General features: G+C 42.9%; 1 protein-coding gene across 1 annotated transcript in view; it reads right to left on the bottom strand.

Annotated features, from left to right (window-relative positions):
* The window catches only part of LOC115456573 (protein-arginine deiminase type-2-like), a 194,994-nt gene that overhangs the window by 106,329 nt on the left and 63,986 nt on the right, over nucleotides 1–24,679 (bottom strand). The window contains exons 5-6 of the mRNA XM_030185746.1: nucleotides 16,205–16,322; nucleotides 3,770–3,895 (exon numbers count right to left, since the gene is read on the bottom strand). Coding sequence (XP_030041606.1) covers nucleotides 3,770–3,895; nucleotides 16,205–16,322 — 244 coding nt within the window. The remainder of the gene's footprint in view (nucleotides 1–3,769; nucleotides 3,896–16,204; nucleotides 16,323–24,679) is intronic.

Raw genomic sequence — 24,679 nt, 5'->3', positions numbered from 1 at the left:
ATGGGACAACTTCCCTTTGAGGAAAGGCTGACGCGTCTAGGGCTCTTCAGCTTGGAGAAGAGACGGCTGAGGGGAGATAGAGGTCTATCAAATAATGAGTGGAGTGCAACAGGTAGACGTGAGTCGTTTGTTTACTCTTTCCAAAAATACTAGGACTAGGGGGCATGTGATGAAGCTATAATGTAGTAAATTTAATACGAATCGGAGAAAATATTTCTTCACTCAACGTGCAATTAAACTCTGGAATTCATTGCCAGAGAATGTGGGATTTAAAAAAGGTCTGGAAGATCTCCTAAAGGAAATGTTCATAGACTATTATTAAATTGACTTCAGGAAAATCCACTGCTTATTTCTGGGATAAGCATGAATAAAATGTATTTTTCTGGATCTTGCCAGGTATTTGTAACCTGGATTGGCCACTGTTGGAAACAGGATGCTGGGCTTGACAGACATTTGGTGTGTCCCAGTGTGGCAATACTTATGTACTATGCCAATGCCCTGTGTCCTAAATGCAAGATCAGTATGCAATAAGTTAGAGGTAATAAAAGATCTTGTTGACGATTCAGAGTATGGATTAGTGTTTTTGACAGAGACTAGACTCACTGAATATGAAGGTTAAATTTTCTTTGCCTCCCCTGTATTTTCCTCCTCCTCCCAGGTTATAAGGTAATTAACTTGTTCTAGGGCTTCTTACAAAGGAGTGGAATTTTGGTATTATATGAAGATTGGATATTGGCTAAGCTACTGCAGAATCATGAACTATGAGGAGTGAAATTATCAAACCAAAATAAAAAGGGGAATGGGAATGGGACTTATATACCGCCTTTCTGTGTTTTTTTGCAACTACATTCAAAGCAGTTTACATAGTATATAAGGTACTTATTTGTACCTGGGACAATGGAGGGTTAAGTGACTTGCCCAGAGTCACAAGGAGCTGCAGTGGGAATTGAACTCAGTTCCCCAGGATCAAAGTCCACTACACTAACCACTAGGCCACTCCTCCACTCATTCCACCAATAAGAGCCAACCTCATCAGTGATGTCACAATGGCTTGATTGCCCGATACTTGGCTCACTTCTGATATTGTGATGTCATAAAGGAAATGGGACTTGATATACTGCCTTTCTGAGGTTTTTGCAACTACATTCAAAGCAGTTTACATAGTATATACAGGTACTTATTTGTACCTGGGGCAATGGAGGGTTAAGAGACTTGCCCAGAGTTACAAGGAGCTGAAGTGGGAATCGAACCCAGGTCCCCAGGATCAGAGTCCGCTGCACTAACCACTAGGCTACTCCTCCACAAAACTCTTCACTAGTATCGTGTTCAGACGACTGCATTCAATACACTAAAAAGAAAAAAAAAAAAAGAGAGAAAAAAGCCTGGGGGGTGGGGTGGCAACGTTCATAGCTCCTTCAAAGAGAACAGAGTTGGATTTTCGTTTTGGCTGTTTGCAACCAGCTGGCCTAAATTTTCACCTTGAGCTAATTCAATTTTTGTGAACCAATGAATATCCATAGTACCTATTTAGAAAGCTTTTGATTGGCTGTTTCTATAAATGTGACCAAAATACACCGAGTTGCCATTTTGAATGTGCTCAGCTGAAACAGCAAAACAATGAGCAGGATGAGCTGTGTTTTTGAAATTGTTTTTTGATAAATGGTTTTGAAATTGGCAATATGATCACTTTGCTTTTCTTTTTTGCATTGGATTTTTCTGTCTCTCCCTGAAGCAGCGCAGTGGCCAGCGAAACAATGCCCAGCATCAGAGTGATTAGTATGCTGCATTAAAGCTAAGTAGTTATATTTTTGAATTGAATATGAAGTGGAATTTGCTTTTTTTTTTTAATTTAGATATAAACTTCAAATATGTTAACTGTTGATTGGGAATGAGGTTTTTTTTATGTCGAAGATTAATGCAGCAGGTTCATTTGACAAAACGTTTCCTGCATTTTCTGAGGCTTTTTCCGCTCCCTTTTTTTTGTTTTTTTTTTTGTGTGTACTGAATGTAGTCTTGGCCATGCAAACAATTATAGCGGAACACAATACTAAGGTTACTGCAGAGTCATTCAGAAAGAGGCCTGGAATTTCTAACCCACAAGATCGTTTACGGGGATGCTCCAGTTTATATGTTCAGCCTGATTGACCTCCCTCCAAGAAGCCATCCCGTACTTATCTACATCTCCACTATCCTAACTGCAAGAATGTACAGTACAAATTGCTCTTCGCCTCCTCTTTTTGCTTTATGAGTCCACGATACTGGAATGCTCTGCCATCCGCATTAAGGGAAACTACTGACCACGCCCTGTTTAAGAAACTACTCAAGACTCATCTATGTGGTAAAACCTTCTCAGCTGTTCCTTAACTTCCTGCCGTCCCTCCTTGGCTTCCCCTGTTGTTCCCCCCCCCACCCTTGCATTTGTTTGATGTTCATTCTTTATAAATTGTTAGCCACATAAGAGTCTGCTATGTTGGGAATATGTGGAATATAAATGTTCTATATAAATTTCTATTTCTTGGGATAGTTTGAATAAGGATCAGGAGCAAGTGGGTTGTCAAAGTTCACTGGATTTTTTTTCTAGAGATTATTACTCAACATCGTTTGTATTTTCAAATTAATTGTATCTTAGGAGACTTCATTTTACACTTAAAGGACACAGGACTCTAATGCTTTTTATTATGTCCTAGATTCCAACTTTTGGCACATATAAGAGGAAAAGCATGTGTTGGATAAATTATTTTTCTCAGATTCGAGTTGTACTATCTCCATTAATATGGTCAAATCCTTATAAATTGGATTTTATTTTCCCTTAGAGAGGAACTGATGTTAATGGTTCTAAGATTAGAAATAGTTTGATAATGAGTCTATCCAATTACAAGTTAGTCAGGTATTTTCAGCACACAGACAGCCAAGCTATGTTATTACATTAGAATACTGAATTATCTCAGGACTGCAGATTCTGTGGCCCCTTTGAAATGGGTTAGACATGGAACATCTTTTTCTCCCTTATATAATTCAGAATTCATGGCCTTGCAATGTGACTGTAGGGAACTAAAGAGATCATGGTTACGTAGGACTATAGAAACTGATAAGTTATGCTGGAGATCCAGTGTTAGATTAGATAAAAGTAATATCATGGTAGCTAAAACACTTTCCTCCTGATATTCAAAACTATTTAACCGGCCAGGCACGGCCCCTGGCCGGTTAAATAGTGTTAAAGTGCCTAACTGATGATATTCAGAGGGAGATAATGTGTGTGTGTGTGTATGTAGTAGTAGTAGTATGTGTGTTGGGGGGGGGGGAACAGAGCAGAAGAGGATGGGACTTGGTGACTGAATGGAAAAAAGTGGGGAACAGAACAGGGAATTATGGATAGGAGAGATGAAGTGGGAATCTCCAGGGGATAGTGAGTACTTGGCAATTGATAAGTATTGGGGAGGGGCGGGGGGGGTGGTATGTTGATGGGTTGAGAGAACGCATGTGGGTATGAAATGAGGTATACGAGAAGCAGTTAATGCAGGTGGGTTTAAAATAGGTTAAGCCAAATTCCTGGAAGTCCATAAACCATTATGAAGATAGATCTGGGAAAAGCCACTGCTTATCCCTAGGGGGTAGCATAGTTACTTTTTGGGATTCTGCCAGGTACTTGTGATTTGCATTGATCACTGTTAGAAACAGAACACTGGGCTGGATGGACCCTTTGGTCAGACCCACTATGACTACGTTTATGTTCTGAAAATGAGAGAGGAAGGCTCTTGGGCACACTTACTTTGAGAATGAAACACTCCTAACTTGTCAGAATCCGATGCAGAAATATGAAGCAGTAGGTTGTAGCTTGTTGGGAGCTTTTCTGGGCCACGAATTCTCAGCAACATCAAGGACATGTCCTGCAAATCTACAAGGTAACACAGAAACCGAAATCAGCAACCAAGATCTGACAAGCACATGGTTCTCATATTCAGCCAGCGTGAAGCATATTTGCTGTCCATTGCTGGGTTTATTTTGGCCTCTAAAATGTTAGTTGACTATGCAGGTATTCAGCACTATCTGGTTAACGTTTTAGCAGTCAAAGATAGGTCTGCTCAAAATAGAAGGTTTGGCATTGATAGCCACGCTTAACCAGCTATGTTGCATGATATAGATACATAGAAACATGACGGCAGATAAAGGCCATATGACCCATCCAGTCTGCCTATCCTCTGTAACCCCTAATTCTTCCTGATGTAGATGGTTGCAGCTAGTCACTAGCTGGGATATTTACAGGAAGATCTCCCACTGAATATCCGCAATTAGGTGCTTAAATGCTATTTAACTGGCCAGGAGCCAGGATGGTGTACAAGAAGCAAATCTTTTTCACCAGAACAAACGTTAACTATGGTTTGTGATGTGAATCTCAGAGGGGAAAGACCCAGGAATATCAGCAAATAGTGGAGGAGGATGATGGAGACAAAAACATTAATGCAATTCAATAAATCATGGGCTAAACACCCTAGTGGCAAGATGATGGAAATGAAGCAGACTGGAGCAATCTGCAGATACAACCTAAAAAAGCAGAGGTACCTTTGCATCAGGGAGGCTAACACTGAAATATGCTTGAGACAGTTCTGGGAATTGAATTCTAAACTGATATTCATTTGATCCAAATGATAAAAAAACACAATTTTCCAAAATATCAGTAGGGCCTATGATCCTTCCTGAAGAGACGAATGTTTAATATGTTTTCACTATGGAGGATATTGAATAAAAAGCACCAAAACATAGATGCAGACAAATTCAGCACTAAGCATTATTCTTTAAAGGGCCCACACCTTATATAGAATAACATTCAGTGCGGATCTTGTGCCTAACTTTTGGGTGCCAGATTTACGCCTACTGAAACCTGGTGTAAACAGCAGAGGCAGTATTCCGTAATTCTGTATGCAGCTTTTCAGAATGCCCCTGACATGCCCATGGTCACCCCCCTTTTGAAATACATGTGGTGGCTTACAGAAGTTAACACACATTCAGATGCATGCACAAATTTTAATACATGCCAGTTATCAATAATTGGTTGTTATGGATGGTTCAGAGCTCATTATCCAATTTATTTCCAAGCACATCTCAGAAGTCGATATATTTGTGCAACTCTGTGAACCGTATGTAGAATCTGTGGGTATATGTATTATATCACCACAATTTGACTATTTTTGCATACAATTTATCTGATGCTTATAAATAATAGTTTTGATGTCAATAGTAGTGTTTTTTCATAACCAATAATTGAATGAGCTCTTACCTTATGTGCATTAAAGGGCCGATATTCAGACTGCGAGAGTTAGACTGGAAAAGTCCTGCATTCGGCAATAAACCCGGATATTCAATGCCAGGCCGTTTCCGGTGACTGGCATTGAATATCTGGTTTACGTTTGGCTGGTTTCAAGATAACTAGCTAAGCCGATATTCAGCATTAGCCAGTTATCTTTAAACCAGCCAAAGATATCCCACATTTTCACAAGGCCAAATATGACCGCTAAACCAGCTTTAAAAATAGGTGGATAGTCGGTTATATCGAGTGATATAACTAGCTATCTGCTAGCTCGCAATATTCAGAAGAAGATGGCCGGTTATCCCCTGCTGAATATCGCCGGATAGCTGGCTATGTACAACTACTTAGAACAGTATACAGACTACTCCAAAACCCAAAACAAAACCAGCCTTCCCAGTCACCAACCAGCAATGATTTTGCCACATACTGTGCCAACAAAATGAAAGGTCTCCATCTAGACCTACAGACAGCTAGTCCCATCAGATCTCCAAACAGCTAATGAAGAGAACACTCCCTCTTGCTCACCATGCACAGCCATCTGGGACTCAATCAACCAGGTCACAGAGGAAGCTCTTGACAAAATCCTGAAAAGCCTACAGCATACAGCATACAACCTATGATATGACGCAGCTTTCTTCTTTTGGTATGATTGGGAATTGAAACCACCTATTATTGTGTTACCCAGTTTGTTAGCTTTCCTAATTTGTGTTAATATTTCCACATCTGTATGCTCATTCTGGCCAAGCAGATGAACAGATCTCTTCCTACATTTCTTCTCCCTCCGTAGATATTTCTTTGGTTCTATCTTCCAATAATCAATCCTGTACTCCGTTAGCAGGTTCCACCTGAACTTCTTTTCTCTCCCTTCTCTAATGCACTTTACCATCTATTGAGCTCACTACCTGTCCCTTAGATCCGCTACCTTCTAGTTGGCTTAAACACTCCCATCATGGCCTGGTTCCTGTGGCTCTTCATTTGGTTACTCAAAATCATTCCTTAGGGCTTATTCCTCATGGAAGAAGGTGGTTGTCTGTCAGTTACTTAAAAAACCCTCACTTGATCCCTCTGTTCTTAAAAACTATCGCTGTTTCTAATCTATATATTCTTTCTAAAATTACTGAACGTGTGTTTTTTGACCAACTTCCAGGATCAATGATCTGCCTATTCTTCACTCACATTAAACAGGTTTTTGTAATTCTCATAGTACAGAGACTAGAGCAGCACTTTTGAGTGAACTTCATTCTACCCTTGATGCCTGCAATGTCACTCTTCTGGTCTCACTCAATCTATCTTCAGCATTTGACCTTGTCAACCACACTGCTTTTCTCATCTTGCCTCTTTAGGACTTTTGTGTACTGTTCTCTATTGGTTTGCTTCATTTTTTACTTTACATTCTTTTATGGTTGTTACAGCATCTTCTGTTTCTGCAGATGTTCCTTTGTCATGCGGGGTTCCTCAAGGGTCTATACTCTCCCCTCGTCTCTAATATTTTCCTTAGCCCACTTGCTACTTTAATCCAAAAAGTTTCAATGTAAAATTCTTCATTTATGCAGATGATATTATCCTGCTCTTTCCTACAGCTCCCTCACACCCAAACCTTAGCGGTCTTCAATCATATCTTGCTGCTGTCTCTGGTTGGCTTTTTGACAATCGCTTGATTTTGAACACTTTAAAGACTGTCACCTGTTGGGTTTCAGGTCCTTTTACTCCTTCTTCACTAGTTCCAGTGTTGTTTAACTCTCCTGTACCTACTGTAGATTCATTTAAATACCTTAATGTTCTCATTGATTTAGCCCTTTTTCTTCCTCAGGTCTCTTCTGTTCTTCAGCGTGGTTTTTTCCTCTCTTAGGTGTCTCCGATCTATTTGTAAATTTCTTAAGCTTTCTGATTTACATGCTTTGATCCATGCTTTCGTGACCTCTCACCTTGACCATTCTAATGTAATCTATGCTTGTCTACCTTCTTCACAACTTTGCCGCCTGCATACTTTATAGAATGCTGGTGCCCGTCTTTGCAATGCTCATAGATCCAACTCCATCACTCCTCTTCTGTCATCCCTCCACTGGATTCCAATCAAATTTTGGCCTTGGTTTAAAATTTTCTGACTCATCCATAAAACTTTTCACTGTGGTTCTCCGGCCTATATTTTCTCTCTAATTATTCCTGATACACCTTCACGTGCTCTCCGGTCACTTGATTCTGATTGTTTGGTTTTACCTTCACCAAAGCAAGCTTACTATGAATCTATTTGTCACTCTGCATTCTACTTTCTGGCACCAAAATTATGGAATGACCTCCCTCCTGTCCTTTGCTCTGAATTGTCTTTTTCATGTTTAAAACATTTGTTTAAATAGACTAATATTCTTTGTCTCATTAACCCCCAATATTCAGCTGCATTTGACTGGCCAGAATTGGCACCTGGCTGGTTAAATGTGAAATAACTGGCTATCCTCCGATGCTCAGCAGTACATGGCCGGCCATGTACAGCAGAATATTGCCGGTTAGCGGCTAGTAGTTGATTACTTTTGCGTTTGGTTTTTCACCTCCAACATGTTAGAACTGGGTGTTGGCCATCAGTTTACCTGCTCAGTTGGACAGTCGAATTTGCATATGTTTGTTTGCTCATGTACGAATGAATCTGCCCTATCAAATTATGAAGTTCCTTTCTGTTCTAATAATATTTTTATTGTGAACTGCAATCTTTTTCTTAGAAGCGGCGGTATATTAAAAGTGTTAATAATCATCAACTTATGTTTCTGGAATATTTTCTGAAGAGTCTTCTGAAGATGAAATCTTAGAGTAAGGGAAGAATCTAAGAGATGGGAATGTTGACTCTGTTTACAACAATGTTGGAAGGGAAGTCTGAAACTGATAAGGCTGAAAGAACTAGGACTTGTGTTTTTGCCATGTTCAATTACTACTACTACTATTTAGCATTTCTATAGCGCTACAAGGCATACGCAGCGCTGCACAAACATAGAAGAAAGACAGTCCCTGCTCAAAGAGCTTACAATCTAATAGACAAAAAATAAATAAAGTAAGCAAATCAAATCAATTAATGTGAACGGGAAGGAAGAGAGGAGGGTAGGTGGAGGCGAGTGGTTACAAGTGGTTACGAGTCAAAAGCAATGTTAAAGAGGTGGGCTTTCAGTCTAGATTTAAAGGTGGCCAAGGATGGGGAAAGACGTAGGGGCTCAGGAAGTTTATTACAGGCGTAGGGTGCAGCAAGACAGAAGGTGTGAAGTCTGGAGTTGGCAGTAGTGGAGAAGGGAACAGATAAGAAGGATTTATCCATGGAGCGGAGTGCACGGGAAGGGGTGTAGGGAAGGATGAGTGTGGAGAGATACTGGGGAGCAGCAGAGTGAGTACATTTATAGGTTAGTAGAAGAAGTTTGAACAGGATGCGAAAACGGATAGGGAGCCAGTGAAGGGTCTTGAGGAGAGGGGTAGTATGAGTAAAGCGACCCTGGCGGAAGACGAGACGGGCAGCAGAGTTTTGAACCGATTGGAGAGGGGAGAGGTGACTAAGTGGGAGGCCAGCAAGAAGCAGATTGCAGTAGTCTAAACGAGAGGTGACAAGGGTGTGGATGAGGGTTTTGGTAGAGTGCTCAGAAAGAAAGGGGCGGATTTTATGGATGTTGTAAAGAAAGAAACGACAGGTCTTGGCAATCTGCTGGATATGAGCAGAGAAGGAGAGAGAAGAGTCAAAGATGACCCCAAGGTTTCGAGCTGAGGAGACAGGGAGAATGAGAAAGCCATCAACAGAAATAGAAAACGGGGGGAGCGGGGAGGTGGGTTTGGAGGGGAAAATGAGAAGCTCGGTTTTGGTCATATTTAATTTCAGGTGGCGTTGAGACATCCAGACAGCAATGTCAGACAAGCACGCTGAAACTTTGGTTTGGATGCAAGGTGAGATATCAGGGGTAGAAAGGTAGATTTGGGAGTCATCAGCATAGAGATGGTAGGAAAAGCCATGGGATGAGATTAATGAACCAAGGGAAGAAGTGTAGATAGAAAAAAGGAGGGGACCAAGAACAGAACCCTGAGGTATGCCGACAGGCAGAGGGATAGAAGTAGAAGAGGATCCACCAGAGTGAACACTAAAGGTGCGGAGGGAGAGGTAGGAAGAGAACCAGGAAAGGACAGAGCCCTGGAATCCAAGTGAGGACAGGGTATCGAGAAGTATGCTGTGATAGACAGTGTCAAAAGCAGCGGAAAGATCAAGAAGAATGAGGATGGAATATTGACCTCTGGATTTAGCCAGTAATAGGTCATTGGAGACTTTAGTAAGCGCAGTTTCGGTTGAGTGGAGAGGGCGAAAACCAGATTGTAGTGGGTCAAGAATAGCATGTGAGGAGAGAAAATCAAGGCAGCAGCGGTGAACAGCACGCTCAAGTAATTTGGAGAGAAAAGGAAGGAGGGAGATGGGTCGGTAATTAGAGGGACAAGTAGGGTCAAGTGAAGGCTTCTTAAGGAGAGGTGTGACCACAGCATGTTTAAAGGCAGCAGGGACAGTCGCAGTGGAAAGTGAGAGGTTGAGAATGTGACAGATAAAAGGAATAAGAGCAGGAGAGATGGCATTAAGAAGGTGGGTGGGAATGGGATCAGAGGAACAGGTGGTACATTTTGAGGAAGAAAGGAGAAGTGTAGTTTCCTCAATAGTAACTTCAGGAAAGGAGGAAAGGGAATGAGGGGAAGGAGAGAGAGGGGAACGGACTAGTGGAGGGAGAGGTGGTGAGGTAGAGAAAGCAAGGTTTATCTTTTGAACCTTGTAGTGAAAGAATTCAGCAAGGGTCTAAGGAGATAATGAAGGGGGAGTTGGGGGAGGGGGCACCTTGAGGAGAGAGTTCAATGTGGTGAAGAGAAGTCAAGGATTAGAGCCAAGAGAGTTGGTCAGTTGGATATAATAATCCTGTTTGGCACGTAAAAGAGCAGATTGGAAGGAGGTCAGCATGAACTTAAAGTGTAAGAAATCAGCAAGGGCCCGAGATTTCCGCCAGAGGCGTTCGGCAGAGCGGGTACAGGAATGTAGGTAGCGGATATTAGAAGTCAGCCAAGGATGGGGTTTTGTACGCCTTATAGGGCGGGTCATCAAAGGTGCAAGAGTGTCTAAGGCAGAGGATAGAGTATTGTTGTAAGAAGAAACAGCCTCGTTGACAGACGTGGATGGTGCCACAGTAGAGAGGAGGTTTGAAACATGGGAGGATAGAGATGAAGGGTCAATATCGTGAAGATTCCTAGATGAATTAGATAAGATAGGACGGGACTGGGAGGGAGGAGATTTAAGTGTGAAAGTTATAAGATGGTGATCAGAGGAGGGAAGATCAGAGGCAAGGAAACTAGAGGGTGAACAGTTGGAGGAGAAGATGAGATCAAGACAGTGACCATTTTGATGAGTGGGGGAGGTGGAGCATAGTTGGAGATTAAAGGAGGACGTTAAAGCGAGTAACTTGGAAATATAAGAGTTGGAAGGATCATTAGCAGGAATATTAAAGTCACCAAGGATGAGAGAGGGGGAGGAAGGATCATGGAAGAAGGCAAGCCAGGCGGCAAAGTCACTGAGAAAGGATGAAAGGGACGATAAATGACCGCTATTCAAAGAGGCAGAGGAGAGAAAAGGCGGATAGAGTGGACTTCAAAGGAGGAAAAACAGTGAGATTGAGGTGGAAGAAGGGGTTGAAATCTGGAGGAGGGAGAGAGAAGTAGTCCAACACCGCCCCCACGGCTAGCAGGGTGAGGAGTATGTGAAAATAGATAACCGCCATGGCACAGGGCTGCGACTGAAGCAGAGTCATCAGGGCAGAGCCAGGTTTCTGTTATGGCGAGCAGATGGAGGTGACGCGAGATAAAGAGGTCCTGGATATAGGCGAGTTTGTTACAGATAGAGCGGGCATTCCATAGGGCGCAAGAGAAGGGCAGAGAAGAGGAGGGGAGTAGAGAAATAGAGATGAGGTTAGAGAGGTTGCGGTGAGATCTGTAGAGTTGGGATAATAGTTGGTGAGGGGGGCCAGGATTGGGATTGATGTCACCGGCTGAGAGTAAGAGAAGGAGTAAAAGAGAGCGGAGGAGAGTAGGAGAGGTGTGGCCATGAAGGCGTCGAAGGCGAGAGGTATTTAGGTGGAATGGAGAAGGCAAAATGGACGGAAGAAAGAGGCGGAGATTAAAAGCCAAGAGGGAGGAAGAGGGTAGGAGAGAAGGTGAGGTGATGAAGTCGATGGATGGGCAGTGAGTTCCTGTAGCGGAGAGAGGTAGGGGGTGAGGGAAAAGATTAGGAAGGGACAGGGCTAGGAAGAGAATGTGAATAGGGGCCATAAATGACTGAGGTACTTTAGCAACTGGGAAGAAGATTAGATGTAAAGAGAAAAATGCCCCGCGCGCCGTTAGGCTCGCGGCACCTAGAGCGGAGGCCCTAAGTGGATTGGAGTGGACCTGGGTATCACCCTGGAGAAGGCTGTAAGGATATGCAGATGAGCTGCAAGTCCTCCACAGCACCTGAAAGGCAGCCGGTGGTAGAGCTGGGCACCTCTCAGCTGAGGAAAGGCTTACCAGGGGTTAGGCCGAAGCCAGCATTTCTCCCCCTGAGGGTCGCCTGATCCTAGCCAAAAAGCACCTGGAAACTCTGTGCACTTGGAGCGAAGGCCCTGGGAAGATCGGGGTGGAACTGGAGTCACCCCGGATACAGCTGTGAGGAAATGCAGAAGGGCTGCAAGTCCTCAACAGCACCTGGTGGGAGCGCTGGGCACCTAGAGCGGAGGCCCTGAGTGGATCGGAGTGGACCTGGGTGTCACCCCGGAGAAGGCTGTAAGGATATGCAGATGAGCTGCAAGTCCTCCACAGCACCTGAAAGGCAGCTGGTGGTAGAGCTGGGCACCTCTCAGCTGAGGAAAGGCTTACCAGGGGTTAGGCCGAAGCCAGCATTCCTCCCCCAATTGGGGGTCAATAGTTAAAGCGATTTAACTGGCTGGAAATAGCTCCTGGCCGGTTAAATAGTTTATTTGGGGCTAGCCATTAACCAGTTAGTGTCCCTGAATATCACCACAGACTGTTAATCTGAAAGCCAACTATTTTCTGGGTGGTGAAGGAGTGGAGTCGGTTCTTATGCGGCTAAGTACCAATATTCAGCACAACTGTCTATGTTTAACGGTTAAATTGGACCTCAAAAAAGTCAGTCCTATCTTTATGCAGCGTTGCTTATATGGTTCAGTGCTGAATATCGCACTTAACCACATAAGAGATAGTTGGCTGCATAAAACCTGATATTTAATGCTGAAGCCCGGACATGTTCCAGCATTAAATATCCAGGAATAACTCCAGTGGTGACTAAAAAACGCTCACTACTGCTGGCTGAATATCGACCTCTTGGTTTTTAACCAAATGTCATAAGTACATAAGCATTGCCATACTAGGAAAGACCAAAAGGTCCATCAAGCCCAGCATCCTGTTTCCAACAGTGGCCAATCCAGGTCACAAATACCTGGCAAGATCCCAATAAAGTACAAAACATTTTATACTGCTTATCCCAGAAATAGTGGATTTTCCCCAAGTCCATTTAATAATGGTCTATGGAGTTTTCCTTTAGGAAGCCGTTCAAACCTTTTTTAAACTCTGCTAAGCTAACCACCTTTACCACATTCTCTGGCTATAAATTCCAGAGTTTAATTACACGTTGAGTGAGGAAAAATGTTCTCCAATTCGTTTTGATTTACTACATTGTAGCTTCATCGCATGCCCCCTAGTTCTAGTATTTCTGGAAAGCGTAAACAGACGCTTCACATCTATCCGTTCAACTCCACTAATTATTTTATAGACCTCTATAATATCTCCCCTCAGCCGTCTTTTCTCCAAGTTGAGGAGCCCCAGCCGCTTCAGCCTTTCCTCATAGGGAAGTCGTCCCATCCCCTTTATCATTTTTGTCGCCCTTCTCTGCACCTTTTCTAATTCCACTATATCTTTTTTGAGATGCGGTGACCAGAATTGAACACAATATTCGAGGTGCGGTCGCACCATGGAGCAATATAAAGGCATTATAACATCCTCATTTTTTGTTTTCCATTCCTTTCCTAATAATACCTAACATTCTATTTGCTCTCTTAGCCAGAGCAGCACACTGAGCAGAAGGTTTCAATGTGGAACATTGCATGACGTAGCTATAATTCAGGTTCCTCTTTCCCACATGCATCACTTTGTACTTGCTCCCATTAAACGTCATCTGCCATTTAGACGCCCAGTCTCCCAAGGTCCTCTTGTAATTTTTCACAATCCTCCTGCGATTTAATGACTTTGAATAACTTTGTGTCATCAGCATAAGTACATAAGTAATGCCACACTGGGAAAAGACCAAAGGTCCATCGAGCCCAGCATCCTGTCCACGACAGCACCCAATCCAGGCCAAGGGCACCTGGCAAGCTTCCCAAACGTACAAACATTCTATACATGGAGAAATTTAATTACCTCACTAGTTACGGCCATCTCTAGGTCATTTATAAATATGTTAAAAAGCAGCGGTCCCAGCACAGACCCCTGGGGAACCCGCACTAACTACCCTTCTCCATTGAGAATACTGACCATTTAACCCTACTCTGTTTTCTATCTTTTAACCAGTTTTTATTCCACAATAGAACACTACCTCCTACCCCATGACTCTCTGAAAAAAAGGTGGATGTTATCTGTCAAATTCTATATATTGCGCCTAGCGTTCCGTCCCTAAATCTAAAGCGTATTCCATAACAATGTACGTAACTCAATTGGCTTAACAAGCAAATCAGCATTCTTAAGACTCTTAACAAGCAATAATGAGCACTAATTGGCAATAATTAGAGAATTTATGCACATAACTCGCATATGCTGTAACTCACTGCAGTTTAGAAAGTGGAATTAGGAAGATAATAAAGATAATATCTTCCTAATTGAGGCCTAGGTGTGCAATACAGAGTTTACGCTGATGACATCCAATTCTTTTTCCAAATCAGCAACACCATTTCAATAAGAAACTTGATATACTGCTTTTCAAACTAGAATCAAAAGGGGCAGATATTCAGACCACGGGAGGGAGCCCGGCTAACTCCTGCAGTCAATGGTCAGCCTGGATATTCAATCTTAGGCTGTTTCCTGCCACCGGTATTGAATATTCAGTTTATTTTTACACGGTTTAAACTTACCCAGCTAAATAGATATTAAAAGATGGCCGGTTAACTCTGAACTGGTTAAAGATATACCAGCTATTTAATTGGCCCGATGTGGCTGCTTACAATAGCCGGATATGGATTGAATATTTGGGGATAGGCGGCTATATCACACGATATAGCCGGTTATCTCCTAGGCGCTAACCAGGAGTATTCACAGCAAGGGATAACCGGCTGTTCCCTGCTGAATATCACTGGATAGTCGGTTAAGTGCCATTTAATTGGCTGGTTAAATGGCTTTGAATATCATGGGGGGGGGGGGGGGGGGGGGGGAGGAGTAGCTAATAGTATTACCCTCTTAATTTTGACACATCCATCCAGTGTTAGACCTGCTTAGAAATGATACAGGAGGACATGGAATCTATCCAATTAGAAACGTTACATTTGCCTACATCCAGGAAATAGGCGCTGAAAGATGGAGTGCATCTTTGTGGGATTGCTCAACAAATAGATCACAAATAATTTTTTATGATTTTTAACCATGAAAATGATCGCTCACCACTTGCCACACTGACAGGAATTGTCAGCAATATTCTTAGAAACATTGCTATACATTGGAAAATAAGATAGCAGATGTAAATTCTCAAAGTGGACATATTCCAAACGCTAAAATGAAAATAAAATGATTTTTTTTCTACCTTTGTTGTCTGGTGACTTTCTTTTTCCGATCATGCTGGCCCAGTATCTGATTCTGCTGCTATCTGTCCTCTTAACTCCGTTTCCAGGGCTTCCTTTCCATTTATTTCTTTACTTTCCTCCTTTCTTCTACATTTCTTGCTCTATATCCATTTCCAGCAATTTCTCCTCTCTCTCTCCCTGGGTCCTGCCCTCCCATCCATGTCCATCCTTGTCCCTCTCTGCCCTTCTCTCCTCCATCCATAGCCAGCAATTCTCCTCTCTCCCCTCCCCTCCATTTCCAGCAATTTCTCCTCTCCCTGGGCCCTGCTCTCCCATCCATGTCCATCCATGTCCCTCTCTCCCCTTCCCTCCTCCATCCATAGCCAGCAATTCTTCTCTCTCCCCTCCCCTCCATTTCCAGCAATTTCTCCCTGGGCCCTGCCCTCCCATCCATGTCCATCCTTGTCCCTCTCTGCCCTTCCCTCCTCCATCCATAGCCAGCAATCCTCCCCTCCCCTCCAATTCCAGCAATTTGTCCTCTCCCTGGGCCCTGCCCTCCCATCCATGCCTCTCTGCCCTTCCCTTACCTCAGCTCCGCGCCCTGGGGCCTTTAAATCTTTTACCTCCAGTCAGAAGAAGGCAGGACACTGAGGGAACCAACGAGCGCGAAGGGAAGGGAGACGATGGCAGCGCTTTCACTGATGCTGCTGCGACCGTCGAGCCTCGAAGGTAAAAGGTTTAAAGGGGTCGGCGGTGCAGAGCTCAGGTAAGCGGCGAGGGTAAGCACCGCGGCGGCGCCCTCCAGAGGTCGGCGCCCCCCTGCGGTGCTTACCCCGCTTACCATATCGGCACGGCCCTGCACAGATCACAATACAATAATTAAAATTATGTTCAAACTTTCATTATATAGATACTGTGCTAAAAAAACAAAAAGTACATGATGAATAGGTTCTCATAGGGGATAATGTTTGAATGAGTTTAGCAACAAAACAACAAAACTGGAAACCTGCATTTTATTCTTTATAGAATTTTACATGCAGATTTACTGACTAAACCATTTTGCAGTTGGACCCTCTATGCTGTCTGTCTGATATTATACCTTCTTTGCTGTAAACATTTCCATCTCCACCATCCACTAAGCGAGAGAGGATGCTGTCTTTGTCACAGTTCACCAGCAGGATGGCACCTTGACCATCAGAGCCCCATGCCCAGGAAGTCTGAAGCAGAAAATACATTTTTTTGTTAGCTCACACCTTTTCAGTATTAGCTCAAAGCAAGTTACATGATAAAAAACTGTCTGTTTCATGGCAAGGTGTTTCTCCTCTGTAGAGAAGGTATATCGCTCTATGGTACGACCTCACCTTGAGCATTGTGTTAAATTCTGGTCGCTGTATTGCAGAATTAGAAAAGGTTCAAGAAGAGTGACCAAAACAATAAAGGGGATGGAATTGCTCCCATATGAGGAAAGAAGTTAGGGCTCTTCAGTTTGGAAAAGAGACGGCTGAGGGAGGATATGATTGAATGGTGTGGAACAGGTGAAGGTGAATCAATTTTTCACTCATTCAAAAGGTACAAAGACCAGAGGACGCTCAATGAAATTGCATGGAAATACATTTAAAATTAATAGGAGGAAATATTTTTTCACTCAAAGAATAGTTAAGCTCTGGAACTCATTGCCAGAGGATGTGGCAATGGCGGTTAGCGTATCTGGGTTTACGGGAGATTTGGACAAGTTCCTGGAGGAAAAGTCCACAGTCTGTTATTGAGAAGGGACAAGGGGGAGGCCACTGCTTGTCCTGGAATTTGTAACATGGAATGTTGCTACTAATCGGGTTTCTGCCAGGTACTTGTGATCTGGATTGGCCACTGTTGGAAGCAGGATACTGGCTAGATGGACCATTGGTCTGACCCAATATGGCTATTCTTAAGTTCTAATAAGGTATTTTGGTAGAGGTTTTTTTTTTTGTCTATGCAAACAATACTGTTTGTTCCTTCCTTTTCAAGATACACTGACCAAGCTTATGATTTCTTAGACTACTGCTTCACTTTGTTTGAGAGATGAATGACCAAATATTATCTCAAGCACATCTGGAGAAAACAAATTTGATCTGGGTAGGAGCAGCAGGGTTAGGGCTCATTTTACCAAGCTGCAGTAGAAAGTGGTCTTAGCAGACCCTTCCGGGTCTTTCCCTCGTGCTAAGGTCATTTCTAGTACAGCAAGAAAATGGTTAATTTTCTATTTTTTAATTAAAGTTTGCTATTAGCAAGTGGCTTTTAAAAAAGATTAGCGCGTGAGCTCTTACTGTCACCTATTTTGTGGGTGGAAAGCGCTCACACAGTAATACTGCACTAATTAGTGCATGGTAATGCCCACATGCTAACTGAATAGCATAGATACAGCCACTCTTTATCCCCACACACCTCCTCCATGAAAAAATAAAAATTAATTTTTAGTGCCCCCACTCTGACCCCAGACACCCCTCCATGAAAACATTTTTTTAGTGCCCCCACTCTCTGACCCGACACCCCCTCCATGAAAAAAAATTAATTTTTAGTGCACCATTTGCGGAGGCATATTTGGCACTTACCATAGGACACCTCTGTACACCCCACAGTCAACCCTTTTAAGCTGCAGTAAGCAAAACAGGCTGGATATACTATATTTCAATATTTTACTGCTGTTATTGTCCATTGCCTGTTTCCAGATTGTTCTTGCTGTGAACTGCCCTGGGTGAACATTTAAAAAAACACATTAAATAAATCCTAATAAATAATTCAATTAATAACTTAGGAGCACTTTTACAGAGCTGCGCTAAGCCCAACACAGGCTCACTCTTTTGGGACGTGCTGGCACAACACGGCCGCCGGCAGTCCTGCCCTGAGCGGATGCCATTTCCAGGAGAAAAAGAAACCCCACCAAAATGGCTTGCATGGCGATAACCTGGCGGCAATTGGGAATCGCCACCTGCACAGGGCTCTTTTTCCCGCAGCTTGGTAAAAGGACCATTTAGGGCTAAATATCACGCAATTAATCGTAATTAAAAATTTTAGATAAAAATAAATATAATTTAAAAAATTTTGTAACACATTTATACCCCACATTTTCCCACTAGTTGCAGGCTCAATGTGGCTTACACAATTCCATAGGGCAGGCTACGGTTTAGTAAAATACAATTAAACAATGGTAATCGTATAGGTATCGTATAAAACAATAAAGACAATAAGAGATTGATAGGGTCCATTAACTGCTTTAACAAAGAACAAGTAAAATTAGGTTGAGTCTGGAAGGTAAGCCTTCTTGAATAGGATGGTCTTCAGTAATTCCCTGAAATTTAGATGGTTCTGAGTAATTACAAGATTAATCAAATAAACCATCCCTCTTGTATTTCCTCCTATACAGTGCAAAATATATAGACTGGATGTAAATTCTCAAAACTGACATTTTTCAATCATTTAACTGAAAATAAAATCATTTTTATTACCTTTATTGTCTGGTGATCTTATTTTTTTCTAATCATTTTGCTCCCGGTCTTGGATTCTATTTCCCTCTGCCTAAGCTCTGAACTTGTTTCTGGGGCTCCTGGCTATTTGCTATATCCTTTCCCTTCTCCTTCCTTCTATCCTTGTGCAGCATCTCCTCCCTTCTCTCTTTCCTTCCCCTCCATGTGCAGCATATTCCCTTCTCCCTAATCCATGTGAATTTCCCTTCTCTTCCTCTGTCCTCCATTCATGTTCAGCATCTCCCCTCTTTCATCCCCTATTTCCAGCACTTCTCCCTCTCAGTTTATACCATTTGATATACCACAAATCAATAGCTACCATCTTGGCAGTTTACAATAAAATTAAAGGGAAAAGATCAGAAAGGAAATTTACAATTTAAAGGAATTAGGAACAGAGTTCCATTTGGGATGTGTGTCCACTTGTCCCCAACAATCCCCACCATTCAGCTGGATAAATGAGATCAAGTAACAGAAGATTTTTCAGAGAAGTAGCATCTCTCTCTCTCTCTCTGTTCTCCCCTCCCCTGCCCAGTCTCTTTCTTTCTCTCCCCTCCACCCTTGTCTCTCCCCCTCCCAACGCAGGTCTGGTATCTCCAACTACCTCCCGTTCCCTTCCGGATCCTCTAAACATGCTATCTTCACTGGAAGCAATTAAGATAGGCTGCATCCAGCCAACTTAAGGGCTTTCTCTCTGTGTCTTCCTGTCCATGCAACAACAGCAATTTGAGTCAGAGAAAAGGAGCCCAGGACTGGCCAGAAGTCTGCAAACTTGGAAGACAGGGGATAGAGAGGGAGGTAGGGACAGATGCCAGACCTATGTGCAATGGGGAAGGCCACACAAGCATTAATTTTATTCAATGTATTAATCATATTAGTGCATTAAGGGGTTCTTTTATCATGCAAAGGTAAAAAGACCCCCTGCAGTGGTGTTGGCATCTGCCACACAATGAGGCCTCCTTTTATCGCCACCTGGTAAAAGGGAATTTTCGGGCAGGGGACAGAAGAGGTCATGTGGTAAGTGAAACACTTGATGTGCAGCCATTTTCTGTTGAAGCCCTTACTGCCTACCATATCTACCGGTTTTCAAATCTATGCTGAAAACCCACCTTTTCACCACTGCTTTTGGCTCCTAACCACAACTCAATTCCCCTATCCTTGTTCCTTCTCACCCAGTACTTTCCTCGCCCTTAATTGTCTTGTCTGTCTGTATTTTTAGATTGTAAGCTCTTTCGAGCAGGGACTGTCTCTCTGTGTCAGGTGTTCAGCGTTGCGTGCATCTGGTAGCGCTATACAAATGTTTTCTATTTCTGTTGATGGCTCTCTCATTCTCCCTGTCTCCTCAGCTCGAAACCTTGGGGTCATCTTTGACTCTTCTCTCTCCTTCTCTGCTCATATCCAGCAGATCGCCAAGACCTGTCGTTTCTTTCTTTACAACATCCGTAAAATCCGCCCCTTTCTTTCAGAGCACTCTACCAAAACCCTCATCCACACCCTTGTCACCTCTCGTTTAGACTACTGCAATCTGCTTCTTGCTGGCCTCCCACTTAGTCACCTCTCCCCCCTCCAGTCAGTTCAAAACTCTGCTGCCCGTCTCGTCTTCCGCCAGGGTCGCTTTACTCATACTACCCCTCTCCTTAAGACCTTTCACTGGCTCCCTATCCGTTTCCGCATCCTGTTCAAACTTCTTCTACTAACCTATAAATGTACTCACTCTGCTGCTCCCCAGTATCTCTCCACACTCGTCCTTCCCTACACCCCTTCCGTGCACTCCGCTCCATGGATAAATCCTTCTTATCTGTTCCCTTCTCCACTACTGCCAACTCCAGACTTCGCACCTTCTGTCTCGCTGCACCCTACGCCTGGAATAAACTTCCTGAGCCCCTACGTCTTGCCCCATCCTTGGCCACCTTTAAATCTAGACTGAAAGCCCACCTCTTTAACATTGCTTTTGACTCGTAACCACTCGTCTCCACCTACCCTCCTCTCTTCCTTCCTGTTCACATTAATTGATTTGATTTGCTTACTTTATTTATTTTTTGTCTATTAGATTGTAAGCTCTTTGAGCAGGGACTGTCTTTCTTCTATGTTTGTGCAGCGCTGCGTACGCCTTGTAGCGCTATAGAAATGCTAAATAGTAGTAGTAGTAGTAATAATAATACCTGTTTAGGAGGCAGTATGGCCTCTGTGGTAGAAAACTTACTAGCGCTAGAATTGGTGCATGGCAGGAGTCAGAACTACCGCCAAATCACTGTACAGAAAACTAGTACTAGCCCTACCACCCTTTTGTAAAAGCGTCCCTAAATATGTACCCTAAAATAAATAAATACCGTTAGAAGGAGGGAGGTTAGATTCCAAATTTGCATTAGAGGCCTATGTTGATATGCTGACTGTGAACATTTTTTCTCTTTGGACAACAGTCAACCACACACTGGTGACATCATCCAACAGCACCACGAATGGATCATTTCTCCTAGAACTCAGAAAAGCCTCCCTGCTCAACTCTAATTGCTTCCCTAAACTCCCTTTTCCTCTTCTACCTAGTTCTTATTTTGCTGAAAAGTTCCTTTCAGCTTCCCATTCTTCCTTCCTTGTCTTTGAACAGCACTCAGTTTAGACATTCAAGGGGAAAAGGGCTCCTGGGTGCCTGGCACCCTCCTGAGGGGCTGATATTCAGAGAGATTTAAGCGGGCTGGACAGTCTCTGGCCCACTTAAATCACCTGTCCCCACCTAACTGCCAATATTGAGTGGCACTAAACCAGGCAGTGCAATTGAATATCGCTTCTGACTGCGCCCCCCCCCCCCCCAAAAAAAAAGTGGCCCTGCATATGTGAAAAACTAGATACCCATATTGCTTATTAATATTCAGAGCAAAATTGATACTAAAATCTTAGCCCTTAGATTATCCACAGTACTGGACTTCCTTATACATCAGAATCAAAACAGTTTCATGAATTCTTGATCTACCATTGATTATTCTAGACTATTTAGTAATACCATATATCACACCCTCACTGTTTTGCAATTGCTCTCAATGCCGGAAAGATTTTCATCAGGTTGAGTGGCTTTCTTTACTCAAAGTATTCCAATGGTTTGGTGTGAGCTTTCAGTTTCAACAGATGATCATATATAACAACCACTGCTCAAATTTTTGTCAGTGGCTTGCTGCTTTCAGCCTTCGATTTATCCAGAGGAACAAGAAAATGGTGTCCCCTTTCTCTTCTTTTTTTAAATACAGTTTTAGAACCCTTAGTAATTTACATTCACTAATCACAGGAAATTCTGGGTTCACAGATATCAGGCATTTAAACTATCCCTCTACACAGAAAATGTGATGATTATTCCCCTGTGAGGTCTATCCCGGCCCTAATATCAGGGTACAAGTTCAACTGTGACAACACAGAATGTCTTCCCCTGAATGAACACACATACTGCTCAGATACCGAGTCATATTCTTTTTAGGTGGCAGCAGATCTATATTAAATATTTGGGGATTTGGTTCAGCAGAACATTAGGAGAAAACTAAGCTCTAAAGTTCTGGAACTCTGACATCGATCATCTCCACTACACCTCACCTGCTGGGGCAGATTAGAAGCCATCGTTACAATACCATACTCTAATTGTGGGGTCCTTTTACTAAGCTGCAGTAAAAGCGGCCCTGAGGTAGCATTGGCAAACGGATTGGCTGCGTAACGAGACCCATTTTACCACAGCGGGTAAAAATTCCCCAAAAGGAAATGGCTGTGTGATAAGTAAACTCTTGCTGCACAGATATTTCCAGGGGTGTCCTTACTGTCATGGTAACCGGGCAGCATGCGGCAGTGTCCAATTACCACCAGGTAACCCCTGGCAGTAAAAATAAGAAAAAAAAATTCCAGGCCTGCTGGAAATGGCGCATGCTGAGGGCAGAATTACCCCCGGTGTGCATTAGGCCAGAAGCAATTTTGATTTGTTGTTTGGCAACCCTTTAGTAAAAAAAGGTCCTGTGAGGGGCTTTATAGAACACTGCCCCTCACCCTTAAGAACAGTCCCTCAAGTAGCCTGAGCCACCTTAAGCACATTAGTCCCGTTGCGGGAGGAAGTGAGCCGGGAAGGGTGGAGTCAGAACCAGGAAGTATAAAGGACAGGGATAGACTGAGGTTAAGGAGGCCCAGCATAACCCACTACAACTTATGTTTAATCATGGTACCTGGATGAGGTAAGCCACTTTTGTTTCCTGTTTGAGACTTGCAAGCCTTGCTCTGAGGTCTGGCTGGAGCCAGACCCTAGAACTTTGAGAATAACTGAGAAGGACTTACAGGCTGTGTTTGGGGTGTGGCAGCCAGAGGCATGCTTAAGACTGTATTTCTTGAACTACAGACGTTTTACCTTATGTTCCTGGCCCTGTGACATAACAGGCCTTAGGATTCAAGTAAACAAATGCTTGTCTTCATTTATATCCATATGTCCGGCTGTGTTATTTCACAGGCCTACCCTCAACCCTTGCTCGGGGTATCACAGGCCCCTATATGTTCTGCATACTCCCTTGTAATTACCTATTTCTGTCTTCAGAATACATATTAATGACATTTCTGGGATTAATAGGACTCCTAAAAAATAAAACATCTGGTGGAGATAGTAAAAGCTGCAAAATTATCTATCATGCCTCCCTTACATTGAAAATGGCTGATCTGCACTTCCACCAAAGCAGTTAAACCAGTCTGAATGATTTGGAGGAAACCCCTGCTTCCCCTCATAAGTTTAAACCCTGGCCAGTTATAACAGCCATGTGATGGGCTTTGCTTTTCCAACAAGATGCTGATTTGGAACCATCCAAAAATACAGACAGACAGGAGATTAACTAGAAGTACTGGGATATTAAAAATATTGGGACCCTTGGTCAGTAGATCGATGAAAGCCACTTTAAAAGCTTTCAGATGCTTCAATGAGAATTCACTCACTTAACCAACCACTCAGAATATTGCTTGGCTCCACTGACAGCATATTATTAAGCAGGTGCAAGGCTTAAGTGACATTTCAGACGAATGGATTTCAGAGGATGTTGCTAAGTACATAAGAACATAAGTGTTGCCATACTGGCACTGGCTGAAGGTCCATCAAGCTCCGTATCCTGTTTCCAACAGTGCCAGGCCAGATCACAAGTATCTGGCAGGATCCCAAAAGAGTAAGCAGATTCCATGTTGATTATCCCAGGAATAAGCAATTGAGTACCCGTAAGTCTATCTTAATAATATTTTTGAATTTCTGTTCTTAAGATTGCGTCACTTTTATTAAATTCTCAGGTCTGGAATCAGGAAAAGACGTACTGGAGTAGAAAAAATATGGGACAAAGAATTAAGGAACTGTCAGACAAGTTATACGGTAGAAGCTAGACAAGAGGACCGAGTCCATCTGTCTTTCTCTCTGCTTCCCTGAGACACTCCTTATTTTTCTTATCTCATAGGTTCTTCTTATGGACCTCAGTGAAAATGGCAAAGTGCAAACACCAGCTGTACCAATCTGTGCTGGTCATGTAAGCAAGAGAGAGGAAGCCTATCTCAGAGCGTGTTTCTGTCCAAATACACAGGTGGAGAAGAATCACTGCCCTCCCTACAGGCTGAAATTGCTCTAACTTTAAAGAAATCTCTAGTGCACTTCAGATGATTTGCTCTTATTTGCTTATTTAAAGTCAATAGCACTGAAATTGCATGAATAATTTGCATCTGAATTCTAATATGTGTGCAATTGGGTATGTGTAATAAGAAAATATGAAAGTATCATGGATCTCTAGTACACAAACAGAGGAAAGTTCAGTAGAAAAACAGACTGTATAGATAGAAATTCCATGTGAAGGGAGAATGGTGGGCTACAGTACCGTTCGCCTTGCCAGAATGAAAAGACAGATGATGAAATGTTAAAAGAAATTAGATAAGTTAATAACTTCGGTAACACTGTAATAAATTAATGGGTGATTTGAATTACCCCCAAAACTGTTGCTGCTGGTATGTACTAGTGCTCCGTTCAGGCACGCTTCTCTAGAGGACACAAGTGAATACTAGTGGAAACAGTTTTCCGTGTGCTTTCTGGTTTGTTACCT

This window comes from Microcaecilia unicolor, chromosome 13 (genome assembly GCF_901765095.1).
Source record: "Microcaecilia unicolor chromosome 13, aMicUni1.1, whole genome shotgun sequence".
Lineage (NCBI taxonomy): Eukaryota > Metazoa > Chordata > Amphibia > Gymnophiona > Siphonopidae > Microcaecilia > Microcaecilia unicolor.
Note: the sequence above shows the minus strand (reverse complement) of the source record. Positions and strands in the feature narration are given on the sequence as shown.